Here is a 22,846-nt window from a genome sequence, read left to right on the forward strand (position 1 = left end):
TTTAAAAATGTAGCACGTGAAGCTCCTATTAGTTCATAACAGAAATGTATAAAAAAGATACAGCACGTGATTTTTACCTGGGAGAACCCCGGTAGGGGTTATCAGCTGACTTGAAGATCTCGTGGCTCACCACAATGAGTGCCCTCATGGATGTCGACTCCACGCATGAAGACCCTCAAACTGGATCTCTTAGCAATGCTCACGAGGCGAAGCTTCAGCTAAATACCAGAGTTATGAATGCAATTCAAAAACGGAAGGCAAATAATCCGAATAGTCTCTTTGTATCGTCGCGGTGCTTCACAGCAAATGATGCTCCCACTCTTCTTCACATTCTTCTGGAAATACACTCCGGCAAGGACGAAGTACCTATGACGATATCACAATACCATCAATATTTGATGGACAACGTGGAGCTCCTGGAAGACCTTTTATCTGCTTACACCTCCAAGAATTATGAAGAGCTAATGGACCATCGTAAGTGGGGATCGCAGTTCTACTCAGAATGTTATGCACTCGTGGATGTAACATTCGTCATTTCTAGCTCTGATGCCATACAATCAATCTCAAAAACTGGGCGCCATGAAGCCAAGTGAAAGCGGGCACAGTGAGCCATTTACTTAACATTTATTTCTGACCTGTTGGTCATATATTATATCGTTTGCCCTAGGTCTCAAGTCAGCATTTGAAGATCAATACGTCGGCAACACGGCCAAGCTGTTTATCGATACGCTCAACAGAGAAAGACTCTTGCCAACTGGGCAAGCTGCTGCTAACAGGCCGTATAATTGGTCTATCTCGGTCGTTCAGTCATCCGGCATGGGCAAGTCGAGGATGGTCGAAGAAGCTGCAAACACGGTATTCACAATCCCTATCAACATTCGTGAAAAGCTACCAGAAGGTCGCATAAGTGAGTCATCTGTCGTGATAATCATAGCATAATTAGAGCCTTGTCATTGTAGCATATCCGCCGCCGGACAAAAATATACGTGAATTCTTCTTGAAGCGCCAGAGCCTAAGCGACAAGCAGCAGCAAGCCGATTATATGCTATTTTTCAAGCTACTTTTTGATAAGACCCACGAAGTGGTCCAAGATTGTTTTTCGGGCATTACTGGATCCGATTTAGCTCTTGCTTGGGCTAAATATCTCAACAAAGGGCAGAACATAGTCGAGGTAGGGACAAAGCGAAAGCTCTTTTATGACAGCGTTATCAAAGACGCCGACCTAGTTAGCTCAGTAAGCGTTGGGATCTCTTCCATAGGTCGCAACTCACGCTATCAGCAGAGCTTGAAGATTAATGAATTCTCTCTCAGTGAAATAGAGACCTCCATGCAGAAAAGCTGTCAAACACTTCTGGAGCTAATCCAACCTGGCTCTTCGAATCAAGATAATATCTGTTTGCTCTACTTTGATGAAGCTCATTCGCTAACCGAGTCTGTCAAAACACCAGATGAGGAACACGAGCAGAGCCAATACCATAACCTCGGAATAGCCATCGCCAGTCTCATCGACTACAGGTTGTTTTTCATATTTTTATCGACCAACTCTCGATTGGAAAACTTTGCTCCAGCACCTACCAGCTTTCCATCTGACCGTGTGACTAACGGGTCAAGGTTGATACCTCCTTTCACAGAACTACCATTCGACATCTACGAATCGACAGTCCTAGATGATATAAAAATTTTATCGCTCGAAAGCGTGTCCAAGACCGAAGTGATGGTGGGATTTGGCCGTGCTCTGTGGGTGCACAATTGATCAACAGATGATCTGAATTAATGACTTCGAATAGCTGGTATTCATATCACAAGAGTAATCCAAACAAGAACATATTCGATTTGGCTGTGGATAAACTCACGGCCTCTGGAGTCAACGACAGGAACAGCGATGCGCTCCTTGCTGTACTGGGCGTTCGGATAGGTATCGCATTCAACGCGACCAATAATACCACATATTCTATACAGTCAAGGCTAGTAGAATCTCATCTCCGCGTGGTTTACTGGATCCCCGAACACCAAGGATACATGTACACTGGAGCCCCGTCCGAACCTATCCTAGCTGAGGCTGCTGCTCGGTACCTTAATGCCTCTAACTCCGATCGCAAAGGAATCGCTGTCCTGGGACCAAGGCGACTATCTGAGGAAATCAAAAAAGGGCTTCTTGCTCGAGGAGAGCGCGGGGAGATCGCAGGCCGACTACTAGTAACGGCAGCATACGAAGCTGCCTTGACAATTGACTCGACAATGAATAATCGCAAGCCATGGTATCATAAACCGATCCCAGTCATGGATTTTCTTTTCGCCCTGTTCCACTCAAACCACCATGACCTTATCAAGGGAGCGAGGTCTCTAACTGGATTAGAGAGTGTGCCCACTTTGAACCAAGCGTTTGCCAATTGCCATGTTTTTTTCTCGCACTTTGCCCTTGCTGAGGATGCTAATATGCTGTCCTCAACAGGACTTGCTATTGCTCTTGTACGTGGGATGGCATTACAGGCTAAAGACGGCCATGAATCTATTGATGCGGTCATTCCGGTCCACATTGGATCTACAACAAGCCCGATCGACCCATCCACAACATCGGCAATCAATCTACAGTTCAAGAATCGACAAAGGCCTATGGAGTGCAACGTCAAGCGCTCCATCACCGTTCCTGATTTGAAGCTGCCCGTAATATCAATCGTGTTCGAGTTGGGCATTACTGGATCCATTCGGGAGCCCGTCACCATCGTTCAAGAGCCCCGTGGTCCCACACGTAGTGGAACAAGAGCGATTCATCCTGATGATCATCACTACCAAATAATAGTCAAGGGCTGTAGTGGCAAAGCATTCGGGGTAATTTCAGATGAAGCGGAGGCGCAGTACAAAGCTATTCTAGGCGCTGCAAGTATTCTGCAAGACTTTCCGCGCAACAAAAGCAAAGAGAACATAGAAGCCTTGCTAGCAATGAAACCGGCTTTTAGTGTGGCGAGGCAGAGTAAGTTGTACGGGAAGCACTGGAAATTGTGAAGTCTGGTCAGGCATAGTATATTCATTGCAAAATCAATGTCTGGCAATGGTAGTTTGTAAATATGCTGATAATTGAATTTTATGTTTGTAACCAAAATCAGCCTTGTCATAAGGCGGACAACACGCATATGAGGTGGGGGGGGGAGCTACTCAGGGAACATGTCCCTATAGATGAGTCGATGTCTGATAGGGTATTGAGGATTTTTTTCACTTATAGGATGTCGGGGGAACAGCTCGTGGCACTCCTGTCCTTGTTAGCACTCCGGAGTACTGCGGATAGATTCGGGCCCCCGTAGAGGGGGCTCTCCTCGAGGCCTCCCCGGTTCTAGTTCAAAACAATTGTTTAGTCAACCACCAAACCGGATCAACAAAGCCGAACCGGCTCTCGAGTTAGCGGAGCCGGTCATAACACTGGCCCTCGAAACTCAACAGCCGGGATCGGGTATGGGCAAACCCGAACATACTCTGCGCACCAAGTATAAGTATCTAGCACACACTAAGAAAGATAGGATCTGACCCCCTTCTGAACTTATTCTAACTTTCTTTCTGTGAATTGTTCTCGATATGAATTCTACAACCGTCAGTAGTCATTGCTTAGTTTCACCAACATTAGCCTGATTGTAAGGGTTACGCTATCACTGTAGGTCTAGCTCTGGTGTATGCGTTACCCTTACAATACACCGTTACCTCTCCCTATGTTACACTTGTACCCGGTGCTCTGTTCAGGCTGATTACTAACTATATACGTTCATTTGGTTTCCTCTGTTTACGCATGTATCGACCCGGGCACCTTATAAGGTCCCGGGTCCTCTACCCACTCTCCCCCTGTCTTTACTCTGAACACCAATATCGAGTGTGTGTTACGACTTGTCATTTAGGCGACACCGTCGCCGACCGAGTCACATATATACATCCAATAAGTAGAGACCTTACATTTTTTGACATATCCAATACCACACTTCGGAGCTAACAACTCACGAAATTTTCGAACGACAATAGCACGGGTTGGCCTCCGTAGCTCTGTCACCTTGTTATTACAAAGTAGTAGGTTGGTGGTAGGTTGAACCAAGCTACACTGCAGGGTGATCCAAGCTACACTGCAGGGTGGCCCAAGCTACACTGCAGGGTGGCCCAAGCTACACTGCAGGGTGGCCCAAGCTACACTGCAGGGTGAACTGTGATATGGCACAGGGTGGGAACCAGGTGGACACAACCCACATATGGTGTTAGGGTGGATTATAGGGAAAGCATCAGCCCTCCTACAAAAAGTTGCGTACTTTACACACAGCAATACCACCATCCCCTAAGTTAGGGTGAGTCATGTGACAACTGACCACCCATGCCACACAGAATTGCGTACAACATGCAGAAGTATAGCACCATGGTCAATGTTAGGGTGAGTCACATGATCAATGATTACTCCTTGTACTCACAGTTGCGTACCAAGTACGCAGCTATATGACCCACAATCATGTTAGGGTGAGTCACATGACCACCCATCACTCTACTCATGCAGAGTTGCGTACTTGGTACGCAACTATATCACACACAATTGTGTTAGGGTGAGTCACATGACCACCCACCGCTCTACTCATGCAGGGTTGCGTACGCAACTATATTGCACACAATTATGTTAGGGTGAGTCACGTGACCATCCACTGCTCTACTCATGCAGAGTTGCGTACTTGGTGCGCAACTATACCACCCACAGTTATGTTAGGGTGAGTCACATGACCACCCACTGCTCTACTCATGTTGAGTTGCGTACTTGGTACGCAACTATACCACCCACAGTTATGTTAGGGTGAGTCACATGACCATCCACCACTCTACTTGTGCAGAGTTGCGTACTTGGTACGCAACTATACCAGCCACAGTTATGTTAGGGTGAATCATGTGACCCTCCACTGCACTACTCATGCAGAGTTGCGTACCAAGTACGCAACTATATCACACACAATTGTGTTAGGGTGAATCATGTGACCCTCCACTGCACTACTCATGCAGAGTTGCGTACTTGGTACGCAACTATACCACACACAACTGTGTTAGGGTGAGTCACATGACCATCCACTGCTCTACTCATGTAGAGTTGCGTACCAAGTACGCAACTATATCACACACAGTTATGTTAGGGTGAATCATGTGACCACCCACTGCTCTACTCATGTTGAGTTGCATACTTGGTACGCAACTATACCACCCACAGCTACATTAGGGTGAGTCACATGACCATCCACCACTCTACTTGTGCAGAGTTGCGTACTTGGTACGCAACTATACCAGCCACAGTTATGTTAGGGTGAATCATGTGACCCTCCACTGCACTACTCATGCAGAGTTGCGTACTTGGTACGCAACTATACCACACACAACTGTGTTAGGGTGAGTCACATGACCATCCACCGCTCTACTCATGTAGAGTTGCGTACCAAGTACGCAACTATATCACACACAATGGTGTTAGGGTGAGTCACGTGACCACCCACTGCACTACTCATGCAGAGTTGCGTACTTGGTACGCAACTATACCACCCACAGTTATGTTAGGGTGAGTCACATGACCACCCACCACTCTACTTGTGCAGAGTTGCGTACTTGGTACGCAACTATACCACCCACAGTTATATTAGGGTGAATCATGTGACCATCCACTGCACTACTCATGCAGAGATGCGTACTTGGTACGCAACTATATCACACACAATTGTGTTAGGGTGAGTCACGTGACCATCCACCGCACTTCTCATGCAGAGTTGCGTACCAAGTACGCAACTATATCACACACAACTGTGCTAGGGTGAGTCATGTGACCCTCCACCGCACTACTCATGGAGAGTTGCGTACCAAGTACGCAACTATACCACCCACAGTTATGTGAGGGTGAGTCACATGACCACCCACCACTCTACTTGTGCAGAGTTGCGTACCAAGTACGCAACTATATCACACACAATTGTGTTAGGGTGAGTCACGTGACCATCCACTGCACTACTCATGCAGAGTTGCGTACCAAGTACGCAACTATACCACACACAACTGTGTTAGGGTGAGTCACGTGACCATCCACCGCACTACTCATGTAGAGTTGCGTACCAAGTACGCAACTATAGCGCACACAGTTATGTTAGGGTGAGTCATGTGACCCTCCACCGCACTACTCATGGAGAGTTGCGTACTTGGTACGCAACTATACCACCCACAGTTATGTTAGGGTGAGTCATGTGACCACCCACTGCACTACTCATGCAGAGTTGCGTACTTGGTACGCAACTATATCACACACAACTGTGTTAGGGTGAGTCACGTGACCACCCACCGCTCTACTCATGTTGAGTTGCATACTTGGTACGCAACTATACCACCCACAGCTACATTAGGGTGAGTCACATGACCATCCACCACTCTACTTGTGCAGAGTTGCGTACTTGGTACGCAACTATACCAGCCACAGTTATGTTAGGGTGAATCATGTGACCCTCCACTGCACTACTCATGCAGAGTTGCGTACTTGGTACGCAACTATACCACACACAACTGTGTTAGGGTGAGTCACGTGACCATCCACTGCACTGCTCATGCAGAGTTGCATACTTGGTACGTAACTATACCACCCACAGTTATGTGAGGGAGGACCCCCAATTATCCTGGGGGAGGCTTCTTTGGCTTCCAGATATCACGTGCAGGTCCACTCTCTGGGTGATTGTTTTTCTGGGTGCTAACACCGTCAAACAATCAATTTTGATTGTGATGGTATTCAACTTGCGTTGTTGTTTGGGAGTTAGGTAGCGTTCCTGGTACATTTAGCTACTGTATTTACTAGTCTAAATTAAAATCAATTGTTTTCATCCTCTGTTTTGAGTTTGAAGTCCCAGGTATATGCGCTTGCATTTTGTTCAGGATTACTAAGGCTTGGGGAACTTCTGTTGTCTTCCCATGCCAAAAAATTTAGCTGTTCTTAGCGTATTGCGTGATCATTGTTAGAGTTGGAGCTTGTTTGCAATCATCCTTAAAACTCGTACACATACTATGGCAAGTTTAGGCAAACTATCCGCGCGTAATATCATTTGGCCTGGGAAGGATATAATCAAACGGAATAGCGCGCTGTCCGCCCCTAGTACTTTCTTAGATTTACTCCCTGCCTTTGATACTCCGGGTCTTTTGTCTGGATTCTGTCGGAAAAACAGCTTGTACTTGGGAGAGGTAAGTCTTGTTTCAATTGTATATGGACAAGTTCAAACTGAATATTATAGTTATGGCTATATACATCAAGGAGGGTGGATACAATGGGATGAACCTATGGGTCCCCCAAACCAACCATCTTGGCCATATCTCATATGTCGCCGTCCAAATCTATCAGAAGATTGGATTGCGGGCCAAGTACCAGGCTATACATCTTGGTCGGCCGATGGAGATCCCCTACTACCAACTGGTACCAACAAATGAGCTCTTGATGCGCGTCGGCATTGTAAACACACCAGGCTTGGAAACTGAGGACGTGGAGTTGAAGGATTGCCACATTCTCAAGGATAGGAATGAACTGACGCGACTTTTACCCAAGCTAGAGAAGGCCGGCATACCGCAAGTGGGCTCAAAAACTGGAGCGGGGTCATAAAAAAAAATATGTATATATTTAGAGATAAATACATTTAAGCGCCGGGCGCATACGGCCCAAGGCATCATTCAACTTCCGGACATGGAAGGCTTGGGGTCCAAGGCATCTTTGGGTTCCGGACATGAGTCCTATGAGCGGCCGCCAAAAAGCTTCCAGATATGAACACTAGTAGAGGGCCGGATTTCCAAAGAAGCCTCCCTTGTGATAATTGGGGGTCCTTGTGAGGGTGAGTCACATGACCACCCACCGCTCTACCCCCTACTATTTTTTAAGGATGTACTAGCGCTGTCCCCCCTTTGATTGTTTTATGCAAAATGTCTCTTGACGTTTTGCAGCTAAGCTTACAACTTTGAGAACCCAGTATGTGATAGCCAGATGTCTCAAAAACCTTACATGTAGCTCTATAATTATTTTTAATCACAACATTGCGTGTACTCAACAAAACATTTGACCTATCTTGTTTGACCCACTTATGAACGCACCCTCAGTCTGGTGATCCAACATGGAAGATTAGCCACTGCTGACCAAGCATGAAACAATCAACAAGCGCACCAGTTTGCAAGAACAGCAACTGACTTGGGATCTTTGATCATGTACATAGATTTTCAATTATGATTTTATAAGTAAAGTCTATTTTACATGGACCATTCCTTACGGAAAGGCAATACATGAAGTCCAAGCGCTAGCACAGCCTCTGCTGTGCGGGCCAAGTCCGTCCCGTCCTGACAGAACAATTTAGGACAACAAATTTAGAAGAAATCCTTACAGAAACGTACCCATTGGCTGCCTTTCTGTAACAATTTTAGAACATCCCGGACATTCTAAAAGTCAGTTTAGAAATGAGGCCCAGTCCAGATGCAGATCACACCGTGGAACTTGGTGTGGAATGCGCTCGGACGCAGATTTGGATATTGGAGGGGGGGTGTTTTAAACGTCTAAAATCTTTTTTTAGAGAGGGGGGGTATCCCCCCCTTCTATTTTGTAAAGCACGTATCAAGCTTTGGAATGGAACAAGATCAAGCTGATAAGATAAGGCCCTGAAGATTTGTAACCAAATTGGGAGTTTGGCGCTTTGCAGTGACTGCATATATTCCAACAGTAATTACAATATATTAGAGACAGGGGATAGGGGCGGCGCAAACAAAAAGCAGCCTCCCCTATCCTCAGTCCTCTGCGCTCTCCCACCTGTACAAACTTGCTCCCCACTCACCACTTCAATATGCCTGCTGAGAACGCGTGATCCAACCCCAGGCCCTTGCGGAAAAGCAAGGGCCACGCCAATGCGCCTCTTGAGCCCAAGTGTCCTCTTCATAGTCAAAGCATTTAAGGGAGTTCATTGTACCGAGTTATTCAATTACATCCTTGAGCTGTTATACACCCTTTTGTATACTTTTGCAGCTTCATATATGATGTATGATAACATATGCCCGCATACACTGGATAATTGGGGCGGACTTGGTACAGGAGTAAAATTAAATTCAATTAAAAATTTACTTTTAGAACGCAATTTCTATTTGCATGGGCCATGGCTTACAGAAAGGCATTTTGGACAGGTCTACTTGTTGGACCAAGCTTGCACAGCCTCTTGCGTGCAGGCCAATTCCAAGCCATTCCAGCGGACCATTTTAGGAGACCAATTATTTCTAAAATCCTTACAGAAAGACACCCATTCTATTTCTTTCTACAGGGGGCCCTATGGCTTGTTATACAATATAATATTATTAAGCACTTGCCAGTGAATTGCTATACAGATTTCAAATTGTTACTTTTTTGCGTCAACAGAGTGATTACTAGCTGAGAGTTTTGATGCTTTCAGACGGAACACCTTCCTCTGTGAGCTTCCACCTCCTGTGACTACTGAGTGCCCAGATGTAGTAGGTGCTGTGGAGCTAGACCCAGGCTGTAATTGCAACAGCTGCTCCGGTGTAGCAGTAGCTGCTCTTGGCTGCGCACTTCCAGATGGCCTGGGAACAATTGGTGCTTGTCTTGAAGAGCTACCACTGGCAGCTGGATCTGTACGTGTTGGCATGCTGCTTGGTGGATCCATGGACGGTGCTGTGCGCTTCTTGGCTGGCACCAATATTGGCCCTTGAACAGATAACGTGTGTCAACCTTGGCAGAAAATGTGTTTAAATGAATCCATACCTGTCGCAGATAAAGGCTGACTTGGCTGTGCTGTTGCCGCAGCCACCAATGACGGGTCAGAAGAAGAGTGACCAAGTCTTGCCTTTTTTGCATGGAACTTAGTCTTTTGTTGACTACTGGCCACCATTGTCCGGGCACCAATGGCATTTGGTGTGGTGGTAAGTACACCCTGGGATACTTCACAACGTTAATATTCTCTATGCACTCCGCAATCAATATCCAAGAAGAACTTACTCAACAACTCATCAGTCTGTTCTGTGCTTCCTGTTGATAATGTTGGAAGAGGTTGCATGCTCTGTGTTGTAGGGACTACTGTCAGAATACGTTGCTCCTGATCAGCAATGGTCAAACTTTATCTAGGCTGGAGCAACGTACAATTGCTTGAGGGAGCACCAGAAACCTGCGATCCCAGTGCCTTGGCTAGGGCTAGCTTTTGAACAGCATTTGCATCTCGAGAGCATTGTTCATTTTGGCTTTTTCTCTTGTGTGGCCCAGCTTTGGAAGTGGATGGTTTTGTACCCTTTGTTGAAGGGACTGCAGGGATCTCCTCCAAGTCAAGCTCATCGTGATCATTGGAGTGTGGCTGAGCGATTTCCGAGTACACAGTTTGCAAGGTTCTTTGCAAGCTCAGGAAATGGTTAGAGAGCTGTGCCTTACTATCTGCGTAAACATTCAGGGCCAGATCAATTCCCTCTGGCGCCATGATGTTGTATACAGCTACATCTCGCAGCTGCCCAGGGCGATCAACGCGACCCATGATTTGGTCAAGCTCAAGCCCAGACCAAACACTGCTCTGCAGATGGGAAAATTTGTTAGACAAACTGAGTGATGCAAACATTGAGCCATACATACTACAATTATCACAACTGAGGCTTCCACCAAGTTGAGACCAGCTGAGCCTACATTGCTGATGATCATGATTCGGCATGATGGGTCGTTGGCAAACTTCTCAACAGACCGTTGACGCTTGGTGGTAGCCATAGAGCCGTTGTACGTCACATAGTCTTTTTCTTTGAGAGTGAGCATCTGATATAATTTTCAGTCATCAAACGTGAAGCTACAAATAACTTGCAAGAAATAAGAGCACTGACCTTTGCAATGAGTGCTTGGTGCTGCTGAAATTCCACGTATATGAGAAACTTCCGCGGCTTCTTGCTGGGCAAAGGTTCTTGCACAAGCCTTGCTTTATCTAGCGTACCATCCTCAAGCAATGCAACGGGTTTGGGGTTGCCGATCCAGAACCACTCAATCAATCCCATGACACATTGCATCCTTGTGGACATCTTCTGGGGCAGGTTCTCCACTGTCCAGTCATCGGTGACTTTGTTTGTCAAGGTACCACGATCAAGCTCCTGAGCCTGCTCTTCCAGCCGTAGCGCTCCCAGCTTAGCCAGCATACCAGCAAACTTCTGTTCTATCAGGAAGTTCTGATTTGAGATTTGTAAGTATTGGTGTAATCAGCTTATATGGGAAAGCAAATTTGACTCACATGCCACCTGACATTCTTGCAATCGCTCCGTTCCACCTCCCCCTGTGCCTGAGACCCATTCCATGTATTCTCATCTACATCCTCATCCTCATTGTCACCCACATTGTCCTGCGCTTGCTTTCTTTTTTGTCTCTTGGCAGCCTTAGCCTTTTGCGCCAGTTTTGTTCTGTTATAAATCATCAACAAAGTCAGTTGTTGTGTGATAGAATACGGAGGCAGGAGATTATATCTGAGAGAAAGGCAAAAAAGGGTGAGACATACTTTTTGCTCTTCTGCTGTGTGTGCTCTTGATTGATGACCCGTTGCATTTCCTTCTCTTCTTCATTCATGGGTGCCCAAGCAATGAACTTCTGTACAAACGGGAGATCCAAGATTCGTCTGCCCAAATAGTCTAAGGACTCATTTGTGCGACGAATCATGATGGGGAGAAGAAGCAAGCGCAACATGTTTAGTGGCTGCTTTGAGACATGAATCATATGGAGGATGCTCCGCTGGTCCTCAGCCTGGTACTTGCTTTCCAGTTCTTCCTTGATCTTAGCAGCGCGGGGGTTGTACAAGGGAATTTTGCCAAGTAAAAGTGCCGCTTGAAGCTCCCTTTCTACTGTGGCTTGAATTACCGCTGTGCTTGTAAGCCTCCAACTTTCATTACCAGTTGACAGCATTTCCTGCATCTCGTTCCAGACCTGAACTCCTTGCTCACCAAGCAATGGCTGGTAGCGCAGGTTTCGTCCAAGAGCAAGCAGGCACTAGTACGCACAGGCGTAACGTAATGTCAATGATGCGCTGGTGTATAACATAGTCAAATGACTTACTTTGAGCGACGTAAACAATGGTGTGGCGGTTGCTCCAATCACCAAGGACGAGGACTGAGTAATGAGCTGAACCCCTCGTTGAGTGTGACTGCTGTTTCGGAGATTGTGTATCTCGTCCACAGCTGCCACCCGAAAGCGCATTCCAAAGAGTGAGCCTGCATTGCTGATCCCTGCCTTGAAAGCAGGTGTCTCGCCCTTAGCTTCGTACTCCCTTGCATCTTTACCCTTGAATGCAGGAGGGAGCTGTAAGCACCGTTTTGCTTCCTTTGCAATAGCCTGATAAGGTCACCGGATTTATTTAATAGTTCTACCAGCATAGTCAATGAATGTACACTTACCGATAGGTCTGCAATGATAACTACTCGCCCTGCATGCTCCAAGTCTCGTCCAGCTGCAGCGCGGTATGGACCTGTTGGGTCACTGCAGAAGCTCTCAAGGGTGCCGCTCTCAACTGAGTACCGGACAGGAACAAAACTACCAAGCTGGGTAAACTTCTTCCATTGCTCCATCCATTGATTGCCAAGTGTCCGCGGAGTAATGACAATTGATGGCAAATTTGGTATGGACTTTTGGCCTGCAAAGTATGGCAAGCTTCGCTCTACAGGTCACAGAGTCAGAGTCAACCAAACAGCACATCAGCCACACAAACGCCACTCACCTTGGATAAACATGGGTGTTGCAAGACGCTCTTTGGCTGGCAGTTCCTGTTGCTTATAGTAATGTTGGATCATGCTAATGACCCCAATGATTTGCACCGTCTTTCCAAGTCCAACATTGTCGCACAGTAAAGTTGGTTGGGCGCAATCGCCCACTCTCTGTGTGAAAGCGCCTTCCAAGATTCTGAGAGTGCCTACCACTTGATGCCAAAACGGCACCGCACGAGTTTTGGCCAGTGGAGCCATGTCTTTGGCGCTTTCACCAGTGCCAGGCTCTGCAAACGGGAACTGATCCACACCTGGCAGTCCTAGCTGGGCCCACAAAGCCTCCGTGGACAAGGACTTGAGATGCGATACCCCAATATCCTCGCACCCATCCACCAAACTGTGGAGACCAGAGACACCAACTGTAGGGATAGGAAGCTCAGACTTGTCAAGACAGCCAACTCCATAGCAGTACTCCTCAACATAGTAAGCATAGGCAGCCTGCATTTCTTCTTCGCTTGGACCATCTTGAGTTGACTTGCTTTTAGATTTTGACGCCGCTGGTTCAAGAGTTCCTATAAGCAAATAACTTAAACACAAGCTGGTTGGTACTCACTCAGATCATCCTCAAGACTTCCAAACCCAAGACTTGACCATAACTGCTTCAGCGTACGTTCCCTGGACAGGAAGTGAAGCTCATCAACCTCCTTTGTCCCTATTGCTATCTTCCGCCAATCAGTCAAAGCCCTTGTTGCGTCACGCAATGCCTTGGGGGATCTGAGCCTTTGAGCATCTATTATAACAATCCATTAGCTTGGCGTTTTCCGTGAAGCTTGGCTTGCTTACCTTCCAGTTTGCTGTCGACCTTTTGCATTCTAGCACATGATGTGGCTACCTTACACTTTAAGCTCCGCGCAAGGTTCTCATACTTGCGCTGTGCAAAGCAACGAATTGTAGGGATCAGCTCTGGGACAACAGTCCCACGACTGCTGACCCCTGCATCGCCAAATAGGGCTCGAGCCAAAGCTGCTTGCACATCTCGTTCTTCCAGCCTTGCATGGGTGTCAGCTATAGGCACCTGATGCTCAAGAACACGCTTGGTAGCTGGACGTTCCTGCGTGTATGATTGTGGTCAAATACTGAGACGTACTTGGTTATGTAAAACTCACCCTGTTTAAGCTTCTGTCATCCTTCCAGAGATCGGCAGGAGTAGCCCCAATCTTTCCCAAAGTCTCCTCCACTTGATTCATGACGCCGCCCTTCCTGTTGATTGCAGCCAATACCAGGTTGCGATACGCAGCATACCCATAAGGGTCCGGGCCACCTTTCTCGCCTCGAGTAGTGGACTTGATTGTCTTGCGGATTGGTATCTTCCTCACATAATCCGCCTTCCAGGTATCCCAGAAATATTGCAGGAAGCGTTCTGCAGCCTGACGCTCATGGAGCCCAAGTGCCTTTCGGCGATTTTCGGTGATTGAGGCGATTGAAGACTCGGGCATGGTGAGGCCCAGTTCCTTGCTTGAATCCAACTGTGGGTCACTGTCGCCAACTACATCAATCTCAGCATCGTAATAGTCCTCACTACCCTTTAGAGGAAACAGCCCAAAAAGCTCCCTCCACACGTTGCTTGTCCAGGGAGGGCAGGTTAACGGGTGCGACTTGTTCATAGCAGCAGCTTCGAACAGGTAGAGAACGGAGTGGGCAACGGGAGTCAAAGGCATGGTGAGGATCTAAGTGTGATGAAAAGGATAAATGTGAGATAGTGGTGATAGACTGCTAAGTAGCTCAAGTAGTAGCTGGGACTGCAAAGATCACGTTTGGGGGTATTGCTACCTGCGAGCATTGGTTCTTTTGTATCATGGCCTCCAGGATTACAATCACATGTCTCATGGCGATCATAAGATAGTGCTACCTTGTCTCAGACTTTGTCTGCTGGATCCTCAAAGCTCCGCTGTCATGCCAAGCCAATCAATACCGTTAAAGGAAGCAGTTTTCAGCTAAGGCATTACCCATATTAGGCATCTCAGCCGTATTCAATCTTTGGCTGTCCGTATCTACATTTGATTCTCTCAAGTGGGAACCCCCACAGCCAAAATTAACTGATGACAGTCAGATTGCAGATTGTTTGAGCTAAGATAAATGCGGGGGTAAATTAAGTTTCAGTGCAAGGCTTGGATCATCTTGGAACGATTCCCTGTGCCTTAGAATCTTGTATTAAATATGTTCTTTTCTTTTGAAGGCTTGATGAACAACAACCGTGGATGTTCACTCAATTGTCGGTTTCAAGAATTCATTTTGTTTTTAATCAATTCTATCATGTGGCGGAATAAGGTTTGTCACCTTATTAAGATCCAATCTTTCCTTTCTAACTTCGTTACTCACCTTTCCACAATTGGAGAAATGCTGCTCACGCCATGCTGGACGCTTGCACGCAAATACTTTATCAGCAGTGCTTGCAGAAAAAAGTGCAATATTGGGTTCAATAGTTCCATTGTTGAAAGGCTTGCGTCAAGACCTAAGGTACTGGTCTTAAGGGTTGTGGCGCACCGCTGGTGCCAACATTTGACAGGCACATTCTAGAACAGGCACTATGGCAGCTCAAATTAAACAGTCTCTTTTGTTGAGTTCCGCAGTCCGGTAGTGAAACACAGCCTATTGAGTACGGAAACGCAAGACAGACACACCCAACCCTGGTAAATGATATCCATGCGCAGACCATTATGAGCAATCACACAACCTTGACGCAACATGTGATCAGCAGTGCGGGGACATGCAATCAATACTGATCTTGGTTTGACATGAGATTCGCCATGTATTTCATGGCGACAAGTGATACGGTATCATGGCTTAATCAATCAGGATTTTGCATGGCTGACTGCTCTTATGTCTGTACCTGAGGCCGTGGATATGACAATCAGTCTTGGTAAATTCCTTTTGACCAATAACGTTATTTGTGCGGTTGTTCATCTGATTTTGGTTTGATTGATTATAAGTACTCTGAAGCTCACAGAAGACCATCTAACCAACGGGTTTTACCTTAAAGCCAACTTCTCTCCTCTTGATCTTTGTACCTTCTGCTTTTCTCAACCATGTCTTCGCGCTATTCATCTCCAAACTATACCGAGGACGAGGCAACCTTTGAAACTGATAAAAGGGAGCAGATTGACAAGAACTTACCCGAGATCAAGCTGGTGACGCTTAGGGAGTGGCTGGCAATTTGGCTTCGCTTGGACCGTGAGTCAACGCCTGAGCTCCGAGATGCGTTTGGCTTGTGTAGCCATTTCTATGATCCAGAGTCAAGGAGGCTGCGACGCGCTCAAATTACCTTCAACGATTGCCGCCCGCTGAATAACCAAACTGTCCATCAACTTGCGGATGTTGACTCAATGATTGGCGTCGTTCCAAGAAACATGCCTTTGATTCCTGTACCCACTCTCAAGACTGTCAAGTATTACATGATGAGAAGCAAATCGTATACTCTTACCTCTGACCTCCATATTGGGCCAGTCAAAGTATTGATGGATGACCGTACTTTAGTAAGCAATCCCCACATACACTCATTATCATTAGCATACCACTCACCATGTTTTGCTTTGATTTAGGACATGCATATACACAAAGTGCCCAACATTCGATTCTTGGATTTGGGAGATAATGGAATGTTCCGCTTGCACTTCCCGCTTTTGGGATCAACCGGTAACAACATGTACCTGGGTGACTCCCAAATGGCTCAGCTCTACGACTTGGCGTTTCATCCAGCAGCTCTTCAAACCCTCCCGGAGGATTTAGTACGAGAATGGCCTGGCACCTATGAGGACGAGAAGTTCAGAAGTCAAAGCCACAAGTCCAAGCAAAAAGAGTATCAAAACCAGCAAGGCGAGAGTCAAGACATGCGTGGAGGCGTGGCGCAGCAAACTGGTCGAGACATTCATGTCGAGTACATTCAGGATTGGTTGGATTGCGCCAGAGCCATGATCCAGGAGACTGAGAAGCTGCGCTGGGCCAGGTACTTTTTCTTGTCCTACAAGCTCAGAGGAGTGAAGAATCGGGAGTGCAGCGTTCATCCCCCTCCAGAGGTCCCCCCCGTGACTGTGCTTAATGAGCCTACGGGTGATGATGAAGGTATGCATGAATAGCTATCAGAGTCCCATTTGCTCACTAACAAAGCTTACATGGTCTCCAGATGTTGAAATTGAGGTTGATCAAGAAAGCCCAAGGGTGAAAGCTGTTGAAGGTATACTCAGCCATTTCAATACCACTCTATTTGAGCCTGGTATGTGGTTCATCGACATTGCCACCCGGATCACCATCTCGCCAAATCCGGACGATCCATCGGAGTGTACCTTTGCGGATGCGGATATGCACTCCCTTCTATTTCAACACTATACCGGCTTAGCATTTGAAAGCTGTGAAGAGCTCGTTAGCGGTCAAGGAAATCATTACCAGAAGGACGAGTTGCCCACTTGAACGCTCTTGCTGGCGGTCGCTTGACCATCCCCCGTAGGCTAGCAGGAGACACCGGTATCACTTATGCACAAATCTACACCACCGACAAAAGCAATACCTACAACATTGCGCTAGCTCAGAACGCACAGCGAACCAGCGCCATCCGAATGCTTGAGTCATGGGATCAAGAGCTCAGCACGCATATCAACGGGTTGATGTCTAGCTTTGAGAACTCGGCTTGCAACCATGGTGTAGCCTTACGTATTGAGACTCGTGTAGAGTATGAGAGCTATCCCACCTGTCATTTGAGAATACCGGATGAGCTGCTCCGGAGGTGTGTCTATGTTTTAGACCGTGATGTGTTCTGGTAAGCACGTATTCTGCTCATCCCTGTGGAAGTAATACTCATCTGTTGGCAGGCACTGGAAACGTTGCCGGCTTGCGTCCATGAAAAGCGTTATGTGCCAATGGATGGACGCTCGGCGTACGTTTACCCTCAACCGGCTTGCCGTGGCTGGGACATTGCTCATCATCATGGAATACATGATGAATGCACTGGTGAACCGTCCAGCCTCTGGGGGGACTTGGGACCAGGTTCATGATGCAGCCTGCGTTAAAGAAATGAGGGGGAACGAATTGGTTCCCACGCGCAAGCTGGGCGCCCTGTTTCTCCCCAAGATTCATTTTGAGAAAAACAAACAGCCGCGTGTTTCTAGGCAGCGAGTCCTCGACCAGGCAACCATTCTCTACTTACTTGGGCCTCAAGGTCAATCGTTGAGCAGTATCATGGCTTTCAACAAGATTGTGGGAGTGAATCTCCGAAAGCGACCGCGCGATGAAGACCCTCGCCCTTGGGAAAGCGGCGCGCAGAATTCAAGCGCGGCTCCAATATCAAACAAGCAGAGACTAGTTACGATCCGGAGTACCCATGACACAGCGAACCCGCTTGCTGGTCCCGATTATGCTCAAGATCAGGATACGTACTCATCAGAAGAAGAAGATCAGGCAGAGCAAGAGAGCGCTTCACCGTTCAAGAATATGCTTTGGGACATTATCAGCAATTATCCAATCCAGATCATGAACAAGGCTCCTAACCGCTCACAAGCGCGTGAGTCTTGGTGCCGACTTGGCAGCGACGAGCTTGCTGGAGTAACGCATGACTTCTTCACCAGCATGGAGAATCTCACAAGAGCGTTTGAATCGTACTACTTGTTTCCTGCTGATCTCAGCAAGTGGGATGCCACCGTGGCTCATCTCTTTCCGCTCATTCAAGGCAGCACCGGGAACCTTGAAAGGCGACAGGGTGTTTCGAATTTGGGAGTGGTGGTTGAGTTTTGCACCATGCAGCTAGCCCTTCCTGAGTCAAGTCGAGCGCAGATGGTTCAAGACGCTAGACAATATGTCTCAGCACACTGGGCTTGGTTACCCATAGGCACAGGCAAGAACCACTTGTGGTCAACCGGGGTCAGCAACGTGCCTAAATCTGCGCAACAAGTAGGACCATTGAAAGGAGGGCCTTGGATGATTCGCAACCCTAGGTTAATTCGCGCTGGTGATCACTAATGTAATACCCTCATATTGGTGGTAGTGCGTGGAAGCCTTTTTGTTCTTCATGATAACAGGCCCAGCTGACTCATAGCCCAGACCTGTAGCTAAAGTGTCATGATTACACTTGATACACCAGCCTTTGATTGATATATCTTTGACTTCTTGAACTCAGTCATTGCTTGTTCAAAATACCCTACTCCGTTTGAAACAATATTATTTATCTTCAAACCAGGATTAAGACTTTGAGTTGTAGACGCTTTATGATATTTAGTTTACACTTGGGTTGGTTTTGTATTAGTTTAGTAACTCATCAAGTGAGCCAGTACCACAGGGGATGGTGTATGACTTACGCAAAATGACAGGCTAAAACCCTATTGTAATGGGCAATGCTTTATTGTATCAATCTTTCACGCATTGGGCTCACTACTAGTGGTTTCATCAACTCTGTAAACTTCTGCCATTTACGTGTGAGAGATTTGTTGAGCATTTCTTTTACAAGACCCCAGATTCTAAGCAGCAACATAGGGGATTTCATGATATCCCAATCAGAAAGTGATAGCGTCAGCATATGAGAAAATTATGAACGTATCATAAACAGAAAATTTATGTATTCATATCTAACCTTTTATGACTCTGGAAGGTTATATGCAACAACACGCAATTGGAAGGACCAGGGCTATAATGGGAGGAGCCCCTAGTATTGCCCGTATGTTTGTCAGTAGTACATTTATGCGGCTCATCTTCAACATAGAAAGCAATGTTCTATTCCTCAATAAACAATTGGACATTTGGAGAAAGCCATCATTCTCTTGTAGCTTGCATAAAGCACTTACTGATGAAACAAAGCCTCAAAACAACAAGTCGGGTACATGCAAAGGCTCTATTGTCATTTATACCGACTCATAAGGTCTTGCGCAGGACAGTGTAGACCGCCAAATACATCTCAGAATATTCATTTATAGTTTCTATTGACTGATACAGATAACCCTTATCCATTTTTGACTCCAATACCCAACAGGTCTAAAGCGCTTATTGGTCATAGCACAGTATCTTCCATTGTCGGCCACGGCAGAAAGATAATGATGGTTAATCAACCAACAGTTGACACCCCAATACCACCAATATGTATTGGGAAAAGCTCCCTGATGAAAAATCCTGAGGAGGGAAGTGGGTTACACGTCTGAGAAAATTACTCACGACCAACAATTAGTTTCTGACGGTCCCGCTATTCCAGGTGGCTCTTAGCCTTAGCGCGTACTCCGCATTTTCAGTCATTATACTTATCACTTGGGTTAACCGAATTTGTTGCCAGGAGCTTTCCCAAGACTGGATTCACAAAAATGAAGCAAGTTGACTTGGACATTGTGGAATGGACTTCAAGGCTTAAAGCAGGCTGGTCATTTCAAAACGGGCAACTACTCATTTACTTACTATGATGACATGTATGTACTCCCCAATCTATGATATTATATTTGTAGCCTACCATATGTTTGATAAATTTCAGCTACGTGGATTGCTTTTTTCCACAACAGGATGTAAAATATATGTATTCATATGGGACCGTTTTATATTAAAACAAGTCCTCAAAATTCACAAAAAAAAAACAGAATATACAAAAAAACAGCTCCTTATTGCCTTCCCGTCGTATTGTCCATATCAAACTCACATGTATCTGGGACTGACTGTGCATCAAGCGGGGAGCCGGCAGGGGGAATAGGTGCTGAAACTGAACTGACAGTCGCAGGCACAGAGGCGTTCGTAGACGCAGGGGGAGGGGGTGGGGGTGGTGTGCCGGCGGGCACAGAAGCTGAAGACACAGCGATCGAGGGAGGCTCAAGAGAAGGGGGCGCGGGACCGGCGGGAGATGCAGGAAGAATGGGAGATGGTGGGGCAGGCGCAGGCGCCGGTCCAGGAGCCGGAGCAGGAGCCGGAGCAGGAGCCGGAGCAGGAGCCGGAGCAGGAGCCGGAGCCGGAGCCGGAGCAGGAGCCGGAGCAGGAGCCGGAGCAGGAGCCGGAGCAGGAGCCGGAGCCGGAGCCGGAGCAGGAGCCGGAGCCGGAGCCGGAGCCGGAGCTGGAGCAGGAGCCGGAGCAGGAGCAGGAGCAGGAGCAGGAGCAGGAGCAGGAGCAGGAGCAGGACAAGGAGCAGGAGCCGGGGCTGGAGGGGGGGTTGGGGCTGGGGCTGGGGCGGGAGTCGGGGTTGGAGCCGGAGCCGGAGGGAGAGCCAGAGCCGGAGAAGCTGGATCCTGAGAAGGCGCAGGCGGAGACGTACAAGCCGGCGCGGCAACAAGAGAAGGCACGGGAGCAAGGGGAAGTGCGGGAGCAGGAGTGAGGGTAGACCCCAAAGTTTCTGGAGGCGCGGTGACTGGGGAAGGCGCCGGATTAGAGGGAGACGCAGGAGGAGGAGTGAGCTTGGGCCCCGGAGTAGGTGTACGCGCAAATTGCGCGGGGGCAGGCAATGCTTTACACGAAGGAGAAGCTTTCAATCCGTTAGTTCATAGTTCTCAACGCTTTGCCAAATTCGACTTACCTGCTTCCGGGTCAGGAATTTTCTTGGAGGAAGTAGCTTTGCCAGGCGGACTTGACATGGCAACTGTTATAAAAATTTTAGTGTCGAATAATTTAAAATTGTTGAATATGCTAAAATAGAAACAAATATCTTACCGTCCTCGACTTCGTCTTCCCCTTCAGCATCCACCTCAGCCTCGTCAACCTCCATGGCCACAACTTGGCCCTCCTTCTCCCCCCTCTCCCGTCCTTTATCCTCGTCTTCCTCGTCTTCCTCATCTTCCCCGTCTTCCTCGTCCTCCTCGTTCTCCGTGTCTTCCGCTTCCTCCTTGTCCTCGTCCTCTTTCTCATCCCCCTCTTCTTGTCCTTCTTCCTCCTCATCACTGTCCTCCTCATCCTTACTTACCTCCTTCCCTTTCTCCCTTCCCTGCGCTTCCACCTTGGCTCCCTCTGCCTCGTCATCCCGGGGATCAAACCTTGGTAGGCTCTCCGCAAACTGAACCGACGATCTACGCGGTCGCAACTTGCTGCGATCGAAGATTACATCATCATCAGTTTGGTCACCTTTTCCAGGGCTGTACTCGACATCCTGGCTGACTGCCCTTCTCTTAGATGGGGAAGGCGTGGCCTGCTTTCCTCCCTTCTTGCGCTTCCGGGATGTTTGCTTATCTTGGTTTATTTTCCGTTTCGCACCTGCCTTTGCGTCCCGGATTGATTTGGTAAACCACTCCCAGGTACTCTTCCCGCCCCTGACCTTCCACCACTGGGGCTGTGGGCCGGCTCGGTCCACCTCGCGGAGCGTCGGGTCCTCCTGGCTTAGAGGTGGCGGCAAATTCGTCCAGCTTTGAATAACTTCAGCCCACCTGACCTCATCATAAATTGCATCCGGCTCCATCAGCGCATAGCTATATCCGGCCTTTGACTCCAGCCACAGAATCTCCTCGAAGCTGCCCAACCATGAGTTCTATCCAGTTGACAAATTAGCACAATGACTTACCCAGATCGCCAGTGAGGGCTTGATTCCTTCACCATCCCCACAATGTCTTTTATACACATGAAAACCAGATGTTTGTCCGAGTAATCTTCGCCCATAAACCCGGCCCAAACAAAGAACTTGAACTGGCCCACAAGCGCTGTCACGTACCCGTAGGCCTGTACGTCTTCCCACCATTCAGGAGTCGAGTCTTGGTACCGAGGATAAACCAACTTGTTATGCTTCACGAAAACAAAGCCATCCAAGGCACGGACAATCACCTCTATAGTGAGGTAATAATGAACAGACCAAATGCAAGAACGTTTTGAGAGTCAGAACTTCATAAATGAATTATTTAACGCGAGAAAGTCACGTACCATTTTGACTTTTCTTCGACCTTGGGGCTTCAGGGTCCAGAGTCACTGTTTCCGCCGTCAGTGAGCTCCCGCGATACACCTCCTGAATCAGTGTGGGAATTCCAGTAGACATGTCAAAGTAGGTGTGAACGAGGTAGGGAGGAAAATGTGAAAACACACGTGTCACAACATCCCAGTCACATGATCAGCGCGGTCACGTGAAGTCCCCTTATCAATGATCATGGGTCAACCTGGTAAACCGGTGGTGAATCCTGCATTCCCCGCTCGCGCCAATCAGGTGGTTATCCCGGTT

At 47.6% G+C, this 22,846-nt stretch overlaps 5 protein-coding genes across 5 annotated transcripts; 3 read left to right on the forward strand and 2 right to left on the reverse strand.

Annotated features, from left to right (window-relative positions):
• Positions 1-146: 146 nt before the first annotated feature.
• On the forward strand, positions 147-3,003 carry RhiXN_10088 (jumonji family transcription factor; the record flags this gene model as incomplete). Its single annotated transcript, XM_043329904.1, has 6 exons — positions 147-474; positions 542-604; positions 668-907; positions 960-1,234; positions 1,283-1,737; positions 1,788-3,003. 6 exons carry the CDS (start codon positions 147-149, stop codon positions 3,001-3,003), a joined length of 2,577 nt encoding a protein of 858 aa, XP_043182738.1.
• A 4,029-nt stretch (positions 3,004-7,032) lies between these two features.
• RhiXN_10089 (uncharacterized protein) lies at positions 7,033-7,618 on the forward strand (the record flags this gene model as incomplete). Its single annotated transcript, XM_043329905.1, has 2 exons — positions 7,033-7,206; positions 7,277-7,618. 2 exons carry the CDS (start codon positions 7,033-7,035, stop codon positions 7,616-7,618), a joined length of 516 nt encoding a protein of 171 aa, XP_043182739.1.
• A 1,762-nt stretch (positions 7,619-9,380) lies between these two features.
• On the reverse strand, positions 9,381-14,426 carry RhiXN_10090 (SNF2 family amino-terminal protein; the record flags this gene model as incomplete). The annotated part of the gene is made up of 14 exons (XM_043329906.1): positions 9,381-9,706; positions 9,764-9,940; positions 9,998-10,075; positions 10,139-10,556; positions 10,616-10,789; positions 10,855-11,190; positions 11,253-11,418; positions 11,514-11,998; positions 12,065-12,340; positions 12,403-12,662; positions 12,723-13,265; positions 13,322-13,498; positions 13,552-13,819; positions 13,875-14,426. 14 exons carry the CDS (start codon positions 14,424-14,426, stop codon positions 9,381-9,383), a joined length of 4,236 nt encoding a protein of 1,411 aa, XP_043182740.1.
• Positions 14,427-15,794: 1,368 nt separating this feature from the next.
• Positions 15,795-18,714, forward strand: RhiXN_10091 (DEAD (Asp-Glu-Ala-Asp) box polypeptide 58; the record flags this gene model as incomplete). The annotated part of the gene is made up of 5 exons (XM_043329907.1): positions 15,795-16,241; positions 16,308-16,827; positions 16,889-17,159; positions 17,210-17,518; positions 17,571-18,714. 5 exons carry the CDS (start codon positions 15,795-15,797, stop codon positions 18,712-18,714), a joined length of 2,691 nt encoding a protein of 896 aa, XP_043182741.1.
• A 1,613-nt stretch (positions 18,715-20,327) lies between these two features.
• On the reverse strand, positions 20,328-22,666 carry RhiXN_10092 (uncharacterized protein; the record flags this gene model as incomplete). Its single annotated transcript, XM_043329908.1, has 5 exons — positions 20,328-21,175; positions 21,227-21,289; positions 21,361-22,151; positions 22,202-22,460; positions 22,555-22,666. The coding sequence occupies 5 exons, from the start codon at positions 22,664-22,666 to the stop codon at positions 20,328-20,330; spliced, it is 2,073 nt and encodes a 690-aa protein (XP_043182742.1).
• Between the last annotated feature and the right edge of the window lie 180 nt (positions 22,667-22,846).

This window comes from Rhizoctonia solani, chromosome 8 (genome assembly GCF_016906535.1).
Source record: "Rhizoctonia solani chromosome 8, complete sequence".
NCBI lineage: Eukaryota > Fungi > Basidiomycota > Agaricomycetes > Cantharellales > Ceratobasidiaceae > Rhizoctonia > Rhizoctonia solani.